Source organism: Vigna radiata, chromosome 2, assembly GCF_000741045.1.
Source record: "Vigna radiata var. radiata cultivar VC1973A chromosome 2, Vradiata_ver6, whole genome shotgun sequence".
NCBI classification, from domain to species: Eukaryota; Viridiplantae; Streptophyta; class Magnoliopsida; order Fabales; family Fabaceae; genus Vigna; species Vigna radiata.
In genome coordinates, this window is record NC_028352.1 from 419,001 (window position 1) to 433,158 (window position 14,158).

General features: G+C 30.5%; 1 protein-coding gene and 1 long non-coding RNA gene across 2 annotated transcripts; one reads left to right on the plus strand and one right to left on the minus strand.

The window, feature by feature from the left end:
• Positions 1–150: 150 nt before the first annotated feature.
• Positions 151–926, minus strand: LOC111240896. Its single transcript, XR_002666526.1, has 2 exons — positions 762–926; positions 151–429 (listed from the first exon to the last, which is right to left on the minus strand). It is a non-coding gene; the product is annotated as an uncharacterized LOC111240896 (long non-coding RNA).
• Positions 927–1,445: 519 nt separating this feature from the next.
• LOC106754345 (protein EXORDIUM-like 3) lies at positions 1,446–2,748 on the plus strand. The gene has a single exon (XM_014636360.2). It carries the CDS (start codon positions 1,524–1,526, stop codon positions 2,565–2,567), a length of 1,044 nt encoding a protein of 347 aa, XP_014491846.1. The 5' UTR covers positions 1,446–1,523; the 3' UTR covers positions 2,568–2,748.
• The last annotated feature ends 11,410 nt before the right edge of the window (positions 2,749–14,158 follow it).

The following is a 14,158-nucleotide window of genomic DNA, read 5'->3' on the forward strand; positions in this document are numbered from 1 at the left end:
TTGTAACGGTTTAATTGCTAAAAAATAAATTTTAAAACTGATTTATAAATTGAGATTTACACATCTTTAACTTTATCTCTAATTTACGTGACTCTCAAAATCAATGTTTAGCACCTTAGAATTCCATCAAACACATTCACAAGTGCTTACTTTATTTAATTTCAGTTTTTTGTATATATATATCAAACAGTAACAAAACGGTAAATAGTTGAGAAGTTACAGACGAAAGGAGAGAGGTATGAGACAATAAGTGTAGAGATGAATGGAAATCCACAATGTTAGGTGAGAAGAGGCTATGGAAAGTGTTTGAAGCCTGCATAGAGGTTGATTTGTAGTTGAGTTTGGTGGTGTTGGTCCAACACAAAACATATCTGCTCAAAGCTACATCACTCTCGATGAAACTAAATTCAAAATGCAGAACTGCGAAGACTGCACGCATTCAAAAACAGAGGAAGAGACAAAGCAGCGCTATAAGCCGTGTTTAAAGACTGCACCTATTCAGTTAATGTTGGAAGCAATGCAGTTTTTGTAACACATAATATGAACAAAGTTGCAGAAAGTGATGTGAAGGCTACTGACATTCCTTTCCTATCCAACCAATCAAACCACACATATTCTTATACATCTCATCTTCACTTTAATCATACATTTCATATCTCAAAATAAGGTATAAGAGGGAAAGAAGAGGTTCAGTTAAATTAAAGCGAGGAAGGAAAAGAAAAGAAAAGAAAAAAGCAAGCAGAAAGGACAGAGAGAGTTACCAAAGAAGTAGGAGACATGGATGAACCAACCATCGGACCACTCTCCTTCCTTTCATGGCGGTCCCCCTTCTCTCTCTCTCTTTTCGATCCCTATTTTCAATTTTCAAAAACCATTATGATTTGAATCTATATCTCTATTATCTTATATACTGTACACTATCTAGTATTATACCTGTATTTGGTATGGATAAATGTAATTATAAAATACTAAACTTTACCAGGTGAAATTTCCAACTTACCCCTACCATTCGTTTTCCCGCGCAAAGGGATGAGGAAATCTCAAATCAGATGACGACAACCACCATCATCATCATCATCAATGTAAATGATGCCTCTCTCTCTGTCTTCTCCCTTGGGCCCCACGCCTCCTTCACTTTAACAATCTAACTGTCCTCCATTACCCGCAAATCAATGTCACCAAAATTACCAACAATTTCCTTTTTTTTTCTTTTATTATAATAATACATTTTTGCCAAAAATCTTTATATACTCTCATTTTCTAAATTAATCCCCATTTACAACTTTGTAATTTCTCTAATAAAATAAAATGAAATACGCCGTTCCAGTTAATCACTTTCACACTGTTCTTTTCCTTTCACAGACTTCCCCTTCCCCCAAATAATAAATAAATAAAAAAAAAACAAAAAGCCTTTTTGGATGTATAATATAAAGAAGCTTCACCCACTGAAACATCACGTTTCGTACTTGGGAGCTCTCTCGGCTCACTAACCCCAGCTTCTAGCTTCTCCACATACTCTCAAAATGTGCCAGGGCCTCTCCGCCCCGTTGCCGCCGTTCGCGGCGCTTCTATCCTTCGCCCTCCTTTTTTTCCTCCTCGCCGGAGGTCCGGTCTGGGCTTGGCGGCCCTGGCCCCAGAACGGTAAAATGAACGTCACGGACTACGCCTTCGGAGACTCCAAGAAATACGAGGGGTCCTCGGAGTTCGTGAAGCTCAGGTACCACATGGGACCGGTTCTCACCACCAACATCACCGTCCACACAATCTGGTACGGCAAGTGGGACCGGAACCAGAAGAAGATAATCCGCGAGTTCATAAACTCAATCTCCGCCACGAACTCGCCGCACCCCTCCGTGGCGGGGTGGTGGAGGACCGTACAGCTTTACACGGACCAGACCGGAGCCAACATTTCGAAAACGGTTCGACTCGGGGAAGAGAAAAACGACCGATTCTATTCTCACGGGAAATCGCTGACCCGGTTATCCATACAGTCTGTGATAAAAAGCGCCATCACAGCGAAAACACGGCCGCTCCCGATCAATCCGAGGAGCGGGTTGTATCTGCTGCTGACGGCGGATGACGTGTACGTTCAGGATTTCTGCACTTCTGTGTGTGGGTTCCACTATTTCACGTTTCCGTCGTTGGTTGGGTATACTCTTCCGTACGCGTGGGTGGGTAACTCCGCAAAGCTGTGCCCCGGGCAGTGTGCTTACCCTTTTGCTATGCCCGCCTACATCCCTAACCCAAAGCCGTTCAAGTCTCCAAACGGCGACGTTGGCGTGGATGGCATGATAAGTGTGATTGGGCATGAGATGGCTGAGCTGGCATCGAACCCCTTGGCCAATGCTTGGTATGCAGGTCAGGACCCCTCTTTCCCTGTGGAGATCGCCGATCTCTGTGAGGGCATATACGGCACCGGTGGAGGTGGATCGTACACCGGTCAGGTTTTGGACGCTCGTGATGGTGCGACCTATAACATGAACGGGATCAGACGGAGGTTCCTGGTTCAGTGGCTGTGGAGCCACGTTCTGAATTACTGTACCGGACCTAATGCGCTTGATCACTGATCTGTGCTCCTCTTTCTTCCTTTTTTATTACTCTGTTTTTCTTTGCTCCCTTTGCTTTGGTCTTGTGGGTCTGTGGGAATCTGCTAATTTTGTTAAGGTAGTTAAGTTTGTTGATTAATGCAAATAATGTAATTTTATTATTATTATTATTGTTATATGATAGAATATGGATTATGATGAAGCTTTTTGTTGGGAGAGAGGAATTGAAGAGAGTAGGAGTAGTCGCTAACAATATTAATGGAATTAAAGAGAATTAGGTGGATTTTTATTCATTCATGGAAAGGAGCAGAACGACCCAAATTATGATATCGAAATCGAAAATTCAATTAAATTGCTTTGCTAGATACTTCCTACGTCCTATGATTGAATGCGACGGAAACACTTTCTCTGATGTTGCTCTTTCACCCCTCTTTTGCCCATTCTCATGTCCTTCAAAACCTAACCAGGACCCTTCTTACACAAAAAACAAAATAACTGAAATACGAATAATGCAATTATTACTCCTTATCAGCCTAGGGTCCCATTCTACATATAACATGAACTCAAATTACTTTGTAATTCCTAGTTTTACCATACAAAACGATAAGAGCAGAAATAATTCATCTCCTGTGGTGTATTTGGTGAGAAGAGGACAAAATCCTGAGTGAGCCAACTATATTTGAAGTGCAGTGATCTTATTTCAAGTTAGAAGATTGGTAGCAGAAGGACTTAGGTTCACTTTGTCATGCTTTACTTAGAAGTTGAGAGGAAGATCATTTCTAAACGCTTTTCTCTTTTAATGTATCCAATAACCAAACATCATAATACCTACTAGAAGGAGCTTGTCGGGTAGTACAAACAATTCAAAACTAGGAGAGCCTCGTGAAGGAGGAGTCTACCGACTAAGACATCCACCTCCAAAAACCATTATAAAATTCTACTTTCTCTTCAATTTACACTTATTTATATGCCATAAATTCATTTTCTTTAATTTCTACACAATTCTTAACATCTTTATCTAATTCCATGTATAGTTTATTTTCACTCAATAATTCTAATGCCTGATATCTTACTATGGATTTTGAAAAGATATAGTTCAAATTGAAATTACGGCTTAAAAAATGTCAATTCATAAGGGTTTGGGGTATAAAACATAAAAATAGTTAGAACTTATAAATTTACAAAAAAAATAAAAATGTCTTATTTCATCTAAACATTTTTTTATTGACTTTTGTAATTTTAAACATTTTTAAAGTTATTTCCATTTTTATAGTAATCCTATATTTCAAATATCTTATGTATCTATCAAAAAACTTAAATTACAAAAATTAATAAAATAAAAATCAAGGTAAAGATGCGTTAATATATTAGAATAGTGTAATGCACTATCGTAAAATTTATCACCTTTTACATGAATAATAATTTAACATCCCATGTTTTACACTCCATACTACTTTTAAAACATCGGGTAAAATGTTTGAAGTAACTCATCAAGTAATCTCTTAAATGTGACAACGATGCTGTCTTGTCTTAAAGAAATTATCATTAAAATCACTTTGGAATCTTTAAAATTAAAACGAGTGTGGTGGAGGATATACATTGGAGTCATCAACAATGCTTTACTACTTTAATTAAGCATCACTGGTTAATCGATTCGGAAAAGAAGGAATCAATTATTGATATTGATGCATTACTGTTTGCACTGTTTCTAATTATTTTTGTGCAATACTTCTTTCACTTAGAAGACCATTTTCCCATTTCCATGCATATTTACAAGTTAATTGTCGTAGAGGTATCTTATAATTATGCATGTTTTACACTTTAAATTTAACTTATTGAAAGTCTCACATCGACTAAAGATAAGACCAATTTATAATATACAAATGAGGTACAAACCTCACCTTACAAACCAGTTTTGTAGAATTGAGTTAGACCCAAAATCCACTTCTAATATAACTTAATTCCAAATAATGTTCTATGTGATATGTTTGTTAAACATGTTATGGAAGCTTAGCTAATAACCATATTCTTTGTGAAACGATAAATTTATTTCCATATTTTTACAAAGATCAATCGAATCAGACATGTAAATTCTCAATAATGAAATACCTAACTTTGGCAGGGAAAATTAACGATACAAAACACTTAGAATTTGCACCTAACGTATGTGTCTGTTTTTTCTTTCCATTGCCTACACTTGTACGCAACATAGCTGAAGATATACTTTAAATATTTTAATAAAAAATCAAATATAGTAACGAGTTTTATCGAGTAAACAATATTTTCAATATCGTACTTAGGATTAAGGGAATACAACAAATTTTAGTAATTAATTTATTACTGTAAAAATTCCAATATTTCGATTAAAAGGGACTTAAGTAAAACTTAAAGTTTTTTGTTACTTTATAATTTTATAGTAAAAAAAAAAAGATTTAACTAATAACGAGCTTCAACTGAAAAGTAAAGAAATCACAAGAAATATTAATGATTGATTAAAATAGCCTGATTAAAATTGAAGAAATTAAAATTGCATGAACAAGAGAAATAAAAGAAAATGAAAGATAAAAATGATAATAGCATAAAAATATCATTTTATTTTTATTTATAGCACCATCATAGCTCGAATGTAATCCTGGGTGTTAGTATTTTTGAGTGTTTCTATTTTAAGTTAAGTAGTGTAATGTATGTATAACACAGAACTTAGGTGTTATTAATTTATTAAAAAATTGTTTGTCTTTTATTTGTTTGAGGAAGCATTTTATTTTGATGAAAGATATTTGAAATGTTTCACCTATTGAACTGTATATGAATTCATAAATTTGTATTTGTAAAATGGATGAATTGTGTATTTTGAGTTTGATAAATATATTTTAACAAACTTTTTTACGACATGTTAATATTATTTATGTATATTTTATAATTGGTTTAAAATTATTATATAATTAATAATAATTAAAAAATTATTTTAAATTAATTATAAAATAACACGTAAATAATATTAAAATATTATTAAAAAATATTATCGAATATCGTATTTGTCAAATGGATGAATTGTGTATTTTGAGTTTGATGGATGAAACGATGATAAGAAAACACAGAAAGCAAGAAATGATGAGGCGTGGGGAGGGCCCACATGACAAGACCTTCTTTCTTAAAAATTTGAAGATAACTTTATGGGGATTTGTGAGGCAAGGCTTATGATGTTCTCCTTTTTCTTTTTTTCAAATTCAATCTTCAAAATGCTTTTTCGGATCTTTTTTTCTTAAAAGTGGGACACGTTTTGTTCTGTACTACGCACAAAAGACCACCACCTTGCTCCTTACAAACCCAACCATAAAACCAAAAACACCCTCCTTTTTACACCACCACATCACACATTACACTTCCAATTCAATTTTCCAACAACCTTCACTCCACACACCGTTCCAACTCCCAGATATTTTACCTCATACAATTTTTCAAGACCAAGAGAAAATAACTCTATTATGATAATCAATACTTGCATATATGTTCATTTACCAAAAGGTTTTTTTTTGGCGAAAATAATAAGAAAAAATTATAAAATGTTTGTTTCGATATATGAGATCGAGATTAATAGCTTTTCAAACTCCATTTTCCGGTTTTTTAATCGCTCGTCATTCATTGTGTTTAGTCACTAGATATATAAAAGATATTTTGATGTCAAAGTTAGAGAACATTTGGTAATCCATCAATAAATATGTAATATGTATAACTAATTTATCATAATATCTCAATCTGTACTTATAAATTTTTTACTGAATTTCATATTAGCGTCCATTTAATTACGATCCAACTAATAATAATAGTGTTTTAGTTTAAGTTAATCATTTAAATCTTAATTCTTGATTAAGATTGGCTTCTTGATTCATGTTATTCAATAAACCGATTTATTAGGTGTTTCTTATTAATGGGATCGTCTGGTCTTAAACTGAAAATTTTTTTAAATTAACAAGATTATATAAAATTAACTTATAAGATAAAAGTTACATTCATAATCTTATTAATAAATTCATATAAATATATATATTAAAAATAGAATTAGATATTATGTTAAGAAATAAAATTTAAATTCGATTAATTTTAGAAAATCAACTTAAAAAATTAAATTTATATTGTAAATTAACGTGATATTTAGTTCGCATGATATCCTATAAAAAAAAATAGCTAAAAATAAAAGGAAAGTTTAGGTGATTGAGTAGCAGGTAACGAGTGCATTAAATACGAAGGTTGACCCAAAAGTCTGAAAAATTAGGAGACATTGGTCCGAAAATAACGCAATTTCCGGAAGCCAAGCTGGATTTCACTTCAGCATTTGACTGCAATCTGAGACAAAGAAACAACAGTTGTAGTATTAAGAAGAGTAGGCATTGATAGAGTATGTCTATGATATGCCTATTAAGTCAAACCATGTTTTACTCCAAAATCACTCCTTAACACGCTTCACTAATAAGTGTTTGATTAATTTTCTTAAAAATATAATGCTGTACGAGTTTCTATGCTCATCTGAGCACTTTTTGGTGTTCGGTTTGAGACCTTTAGATACTGCATTTCTGTTGTACATCTTTTGAGGGTTTATGAGATATGGGACTGTGCAATATTTTTTATTTTTTAATTTCCATTGTATTAAATTAGCTTCTACATTTTGTCAAGTTGATGCATTTTAAATAAGAAAAAATGGTTTATTTATAAGATAGCAGCTAACTATAGGCAAAAGGACAGACACAAATTTGGTAGATGCAAAATACGAACATAGGAAACAACTCCCACTCGACACACTCACGAAACATCTGCCCCACAATTCAAATAAACTCGTGTATGATGTTCTCGGAAACCCTTCGTAAGTTAGGGATTAATAACTTAATAATTATTAAGTTGATTTAATGAAATAATTACTATTAAAGTATATATATTTTAGTAGGACTCCAAGCACTTCAAGTCCGGAATGTAAGAGACATTCCGACATTTAAATTAGACTTTGTTTTGATTTTTTTTCTCACAATTAAGTGTTGAAACTTAGCAAAACATATATATCTCTTCGTTTTGTATTTATAAATTATTTTATAGATCCTAAATTGATACAAATTCAATAAAACAAACTTACTTCTAAATTTAGTATGTTATTTATAAATCACTTCAATCAGTAATTAATATCTTTAATTAATATATTTAACTGTCATATTATTAATTTATTGGCTATTTATTTACCCAAACCATTAGTCAATAACTTAAATGATGATATAACATTAATAACTTAAAACATTAATCCAACATTTTATCTGTTTTAAGTGTCTACTTATCTTCTATACCATACAAATACAAAGATAACTGTAAGTACAAGATGTTAATGTAAACCGAAACCAACATGCATATCGAAAAGGAAAACGTTTTTTTAATAACACTTTTTTAACAATTTTTTGACAACGCATACGTAACAATTTGTGATTGGTCCGTTTTAAATGTTTTTTTTTGAAGGATAATGATATTTAGACAACATTTTTTTTGACAACATTTAAACATTGATTACGTGTCAATTTGTGATTACTCAAAAATTACTCCACAATAATGTTTATGATTATTATTATTGACTGTGGAGTAATTTTTGACCAATCACAGATTAATACATAATCAATTTAAATATTGTCAAAAAAATATTGTCTAAATATCATTATCTTTTTTTAAATATAAATTTAAATAGACAAATAAAATAATGACACGTATTCCCTTATAAAAATTTTTTTATCAAAATATCGTCTTTCTAACTCACTTAGAGTCACCGCTTACTCCCTAGCAATAAAATAAACAGATAAATGCCACACTCTTCAATGCCCAATTTCACACCATCATCCATATCAGAATATAAAATATATTTCTTCCATCCTTTTTCTATGGACCTTTTAGTCCTCTTTATATATTATTATTATTTGTCTTTTGTTAACGACGTCGATGTTGCTTTTAAATTAAGTTTTGTGCGAATAAATTTGTTTTTGTTTATGTACATCTTTCAATTTCGTTTGGTCACCTTAGAATGTTATGTATAGAAAGTATTTTACTGTCGAAGTTAATAAAGACTTAATAATTTTAATAATTAATGTATAATAAATATAAATTATATATTGTTTTACTTTAAATATGTATTAATTGATTTTAAAATGGATTTCATATTATTGAAAGTGTAATTATGATTCAATTCATACTAATTATGTTTTATTATAAATGAATCATTATGATATTAGACTTATCATATTTCTCTAATTGTAGCATCAGGAGATCATGATCTCCTACGAATTGGGTTAAATATCTGTTATGCATAATCTTGGATTGCTCACTCTTGATTTTCTTCAATTAAATGTGAATGTTATTGAAATATTGTAATTGACAATGATGTAAATTTGTTGAAATTGAAGGTAGCAAAAGACAATGGCAATTGAAAAGTGGCATTAGCGGCGCCTGATTTTTTGTCATTGATAGTTTTTTCATGAATGTTATATTATAATAATAAACAAACATTTCACTCCTGTCACTTCCTTCTTATCATTATTACAATTATTCATTATTGCACGCCTATGCAATCACATTTATTCAACCTGTGAAAAAAAAAATTCATGCTATCAATTTAATCATTCTTAATTATAACCTTTTTAATATCAAATATCATTCATCTTTTATAGTCTAACATTCACATGTCAAAATTTTCCTACTTGGAAATATATTTGGAAAAAAGTTAATTAGTTGTGTTTTTGTTCAAATTTTAAAAAACTCATATTTTTGTATTATATCTACCAGTTAAATTTACTTTTAGGTTTTTAACATTAAGTGAAAATTATAAGTAATTTACTTCAAAATTTTAAACTAATTTAATATTTTGTGTAAATTTAATTATTTTAATCAAGTTTTATTAAGTTTTTTTAATACTTTAAACATATTTATAAGTTAACATTGAAATAAAAATACATGAAAAAATAAAAAATTACTTAAATATTAATATAAAACCTATTTGAAACATCAAATAAATATAATAAAATTTATTTAAAAAATTAAATTCACATATTTTTAAAATCAAAAGACTAAATTAGATCAGATTTTTTAAGATAAACTATTTTTAATTTTTACAAAAAATTAAAAACATATATTATACCTTATATTTGATAATCTTATATCATTTAAAAATCAGGATTTAAAAAGAGTTTAAAATATTTCTTTATCTTTTCATCTTTCAAAATATCTTTAAAAAGAAAACCTTGATAAAGTTTCACGTATGAAATAGACAATAATTTACCCATACTCATAATACAATTATAATTATTGAAGGAATTTTATGTTAATATTAGTAAATAAAAATACAAAACCTTATAATTCTGCTTACTTTAATACAATTTTCATCCTCAAAAGATAAAATAAAATAAATAAATGGTGCTGTTAGCATTATTTTTATTTTCAATTTGGTTGTCAAATGACACCTATTATAAAGATAACACGCACAGGAGTGTATTAATTAAATAATAATTTGAGTGTCAAGTGTACTTGTGAGTGCGTTTACTCATATATCTATTAATGGTAATCGTTTTCAATTTATGTAATCCACTCATTTGTTGATGACATTGTACAAATTATTTTTGTTGTTGTTTAAGGTAATGCACACGTTTAACAAAATGATCGATCATGAGAATTTGTTTCATAATCAATCAATCTATAAAACCTACCTTAATCGTACTTCATACGGTCTTTTTTCGAGTCGACCGTATGAGTGCACTATCAGTTTACCTAATCTCATCAACCAACCATCATCAATCATTCTAGTTGACGGTCTATGATTAGACTACAAATGATAAACAACTTATTAAAAGTTCATAATGGATAATTAAGGTAATATTGGATTGTCATTGGGTCCATAAAATATAAAAGTCCATTATAATTTGTATAAATAAAGGTTTCATGTATGATTTCTATATCACAATATAATACATGCACGACTTTCTATACTAGCTGTTCGGTCATTTTACTGATTTGAGCATCGGAGCTTTTGAGAGGTATCCTTCCAGCTTGGAGAAGGAGGAGGGAACCCGTCTGACCTCCATTCAGTTCGTAGTCTTCACCAGACCGTTCGGTTTTCCACATAACTTGAAGCGCATACAGTCTTTAACGTCCGTCCCGCCTTGAAATATAACATTGAATACTCAGGTCCGTCTGATCATCAAAGTCCACTCAGTCTTCGAAATTCATGTGATATTCGACACAATATTATACCCGAAACACTAATAGTATTACATTGCCCTAATTTATATACGTACATCAAGTTCTCGCACGAACTAATAAGAAAAAAAATTGTTATTTTGTTAAGTAATTGAAAACTATTTTTCGAAAATAGCTTTTGGAAGGTGTTTGAGTTGGTAAAAGTAATTAAATCCAATGTTGTCCCAGGCAACACAAAACACAGCCCTGTCTCTGATTCACCCCATCACTCTAAGCTAACACTGTTATGGGTCACATTTATTTTCATTGATGGGGACAACAGCCCACTAGCTACTGCAACTTATTACACCATAAATACAATCACCATATGTTCCAAATCCAACATGGAGTACCATGTTAAAATAGTATCCTTGAAATCTTGACCACTATAATTAATATTGTGCATGCATACTTCACCAAAATGGTTCAAAATCTAACTAAGCTATATTTGCCACTTGCAATGTGCAATATTGGTAGGTTTCGAAGGGGAATAATTTTGTATGCAAAAGAGGGTTGAATAATAATGGGATAATGGTTGAAAACTTTTAGTGTAAGTCCAAATCTTTTATTTAAAATAGAAAAGGTTTGTATTATTATTAAAAAATAGATTTTAAATCTAATTCAATTTCATAAAAACGATTTGTATAATTTAATTTTATCTCTAATTTTTAATAATTATATTTAATAGTCTTACATTGTCTAAAAATTAATGTTAAATATAGTTTAAGTATATATTTTTTCTTTTCACTCTTAAATATGTATTTTAAAGATAAAATAATGAAAAATAAGCTTTCAAAATCAATTAATATTTTTATTGCGTAATAATTAACCATAACAACGTTATACTTGACAATGTTACTCTAAGTGTTTAAAATCGAAACAAAAATTCTTATTAGCAAAGAAATTTAAATTAAATATATAAATACTCATAGTTAGAAGTATTCGAGAAGATGTTATAATATTATATAAGAAATCATTAATGTTTTTAAGATTTTGAATAAGGGATAATATTAATGTTTTAAGTAAATTCAATACACGGTTGATTATTATATATATATATATATATATATATATATATGATTAATTGTTTTGAAAAGATGAGATTAACATGAGAAAAATTTGGAATGATTTATGAAAAGGAGGAGATGGATGAGAAAGTGAAAGTTGATTGGATGGAAGGACATGAAGGGTAGGTTTTGATACATTGATTGATTATGAAAAAGAGGGTAGATATTAGGGTTTGGGGGTTAAAAGAATGTGGGACCTGTGAAAGTGTGTGTTGTAGTAATTAGTAAGTATGACCCACCCAAAGTTAGAGTTACTTTACTGCGAATATTTTGGCGTGAGTTGAGGAGGAACTGCTTCACCTGAAACTTCTTTCTTTCTTTTAATTTCATGGATCGATCCATACACGCAACCCATAATTTAATGCCTTTTGTTTTCTTTTCCCACTCCAGTTGCTGTTAAGACCACCTTAAGCTAAGATTCAGTGGTCCTCATTCCACATCCCATCCAATATATTGCATTTTTTCACTTATTATTTTAAGGATAAAGATTAACATTCATAGTTTTTATTAGGTTTAATAGGTTCGGAGGTCCCTATATTTGAAGGTTTGTTTCAATTGGATTTTTTAATTTTTGAAGTGATCAATTAGGTTCCTAATTTTGTCAATTTGAATCAATAAAAGCCTTTCTATTAGATGCAGTTAACGCCGTGAAGGTTTTGAACATGTGGCACGCTGACGCTTCCAGGTGGCATCGTTCCAAGTGCATATTTAAATACACCTTTTAATTTAGAGATTTCACCCTTTTATAATCCACCTACCTTTTAATTTAGGGATTTCATCCTTTTATAATCCACCTATGCACTTGGAACAATGCCACCTGGAAACGTCAGCGTGCCACATGTTCAAAAACTTCACGGCGTTAACTGCATTTAACGAAAAGACTTTTATTGATTCAAATTGATAAAATTAGGGACCTAATTGATCATTTTCAAAATTGAAAGACCTAATTGAAACAAACCCCAAATATAGGAACCTCCGAACCTATTAAACTTTTTTATTTTAATATTTTAGGTTAAAATAATATTAATATTTTGAATGTGGGTGATTGATAGGTTACAAAAGTTGACATGATCAGTAGAAAATATACCGTTCAATTTTCACCACCGATAGAGTCAAAGTAATTATTATGCCAGTTTACATAATTGTATGATAACTTTACGCCTTTAATATATTGAAAGAGGTAAACTTCTTATCTGAATTCAAGTAAAGTTAGTCTTTGTCTTTAAACGATAAAATATTCTAACGTCACTACAAAATTAATTACTAGCTACAATTAATTTAAAATTTGTAAAGTTCAATTATTTTAACACTACTTGACAACTCATTTTAAAAAAGTTAACCTTTATATTTATACAAATATTAAAAAGTAAAATAGTTAATATTAAATATGTGTAAAAATTTGTTAAGTGCTAAGAGAATAATACCTGCATTTTAGAAGATGAGAATCGTAATTTCCTTGGGAAACACTGTCCTTTCGAAAATTCACAGAAAAATAATTATGGTATATTGGATGTAACAATACTTTTGCTATATATCACAATATAGTGAGTTACTTTATAGAATATAGAATCATGCACTAACTTCACAGTCTGACATTATATTCTTTATATTTCTTTTTCATCAGGGAATCTTAGCAGCTGTGTTTTTATTGAAGGGATTGTTTTAATATCTTAACATCATGATAGCAACATTCTTAAAAAGATAAAATTACAAGCGAACAAGAAAATGGTAAAACATGAAAAACTGTGGACGTAGTGAAATTCACATACGATGATACGTAGTGGCCAATTCAAATACACATGAAGGAGTTTGACAGATTCACAGAAAAATTGACATATTCTGAATAACTTGGTCGGTTTTTTTGGTGAAAGTACGATAACGAACTTCCTTTAATATTAAGATGTATAAACAGTCATTATAATATTTGTATTGGTAATTAATTCCCGTTATAGAAAATTGATGTGATGAGAAAAGATATAGATAGAAAGAAGATGATCCATATAGATAGAATACGTGACGATGAGAGAGGAGAGGACCACAGGGATCTTCCTTGATGAAAGGGCAAGCTTGCTTGCAAAGGGGTCTAATGTACCAACATGTCGTTTGTCCTTCTCATACTTTGTTCGACATGTACGTCGGACACATCAAATTAAACACAATTTTTCTTTCATTTTTGAACTTTGCATTGCATTTTCCATTTCATACTTCCAAGAATCTCGTAAACTAGTGCCTTGTCTGGTTGTCAATCAAAAATATATAGTTGTCAATGAAAAAGATAGATGTACGAGCATTTGC

Coding starts and splice junctions, on each gene's coding strand:
- LOC106754345 (XM_014636360.2), top strand. CDS start 1,524: ATGTGCCAGGGCCTCTCCGCCCCGTTGCCGCCGTTCGCGGCGCTTCTA.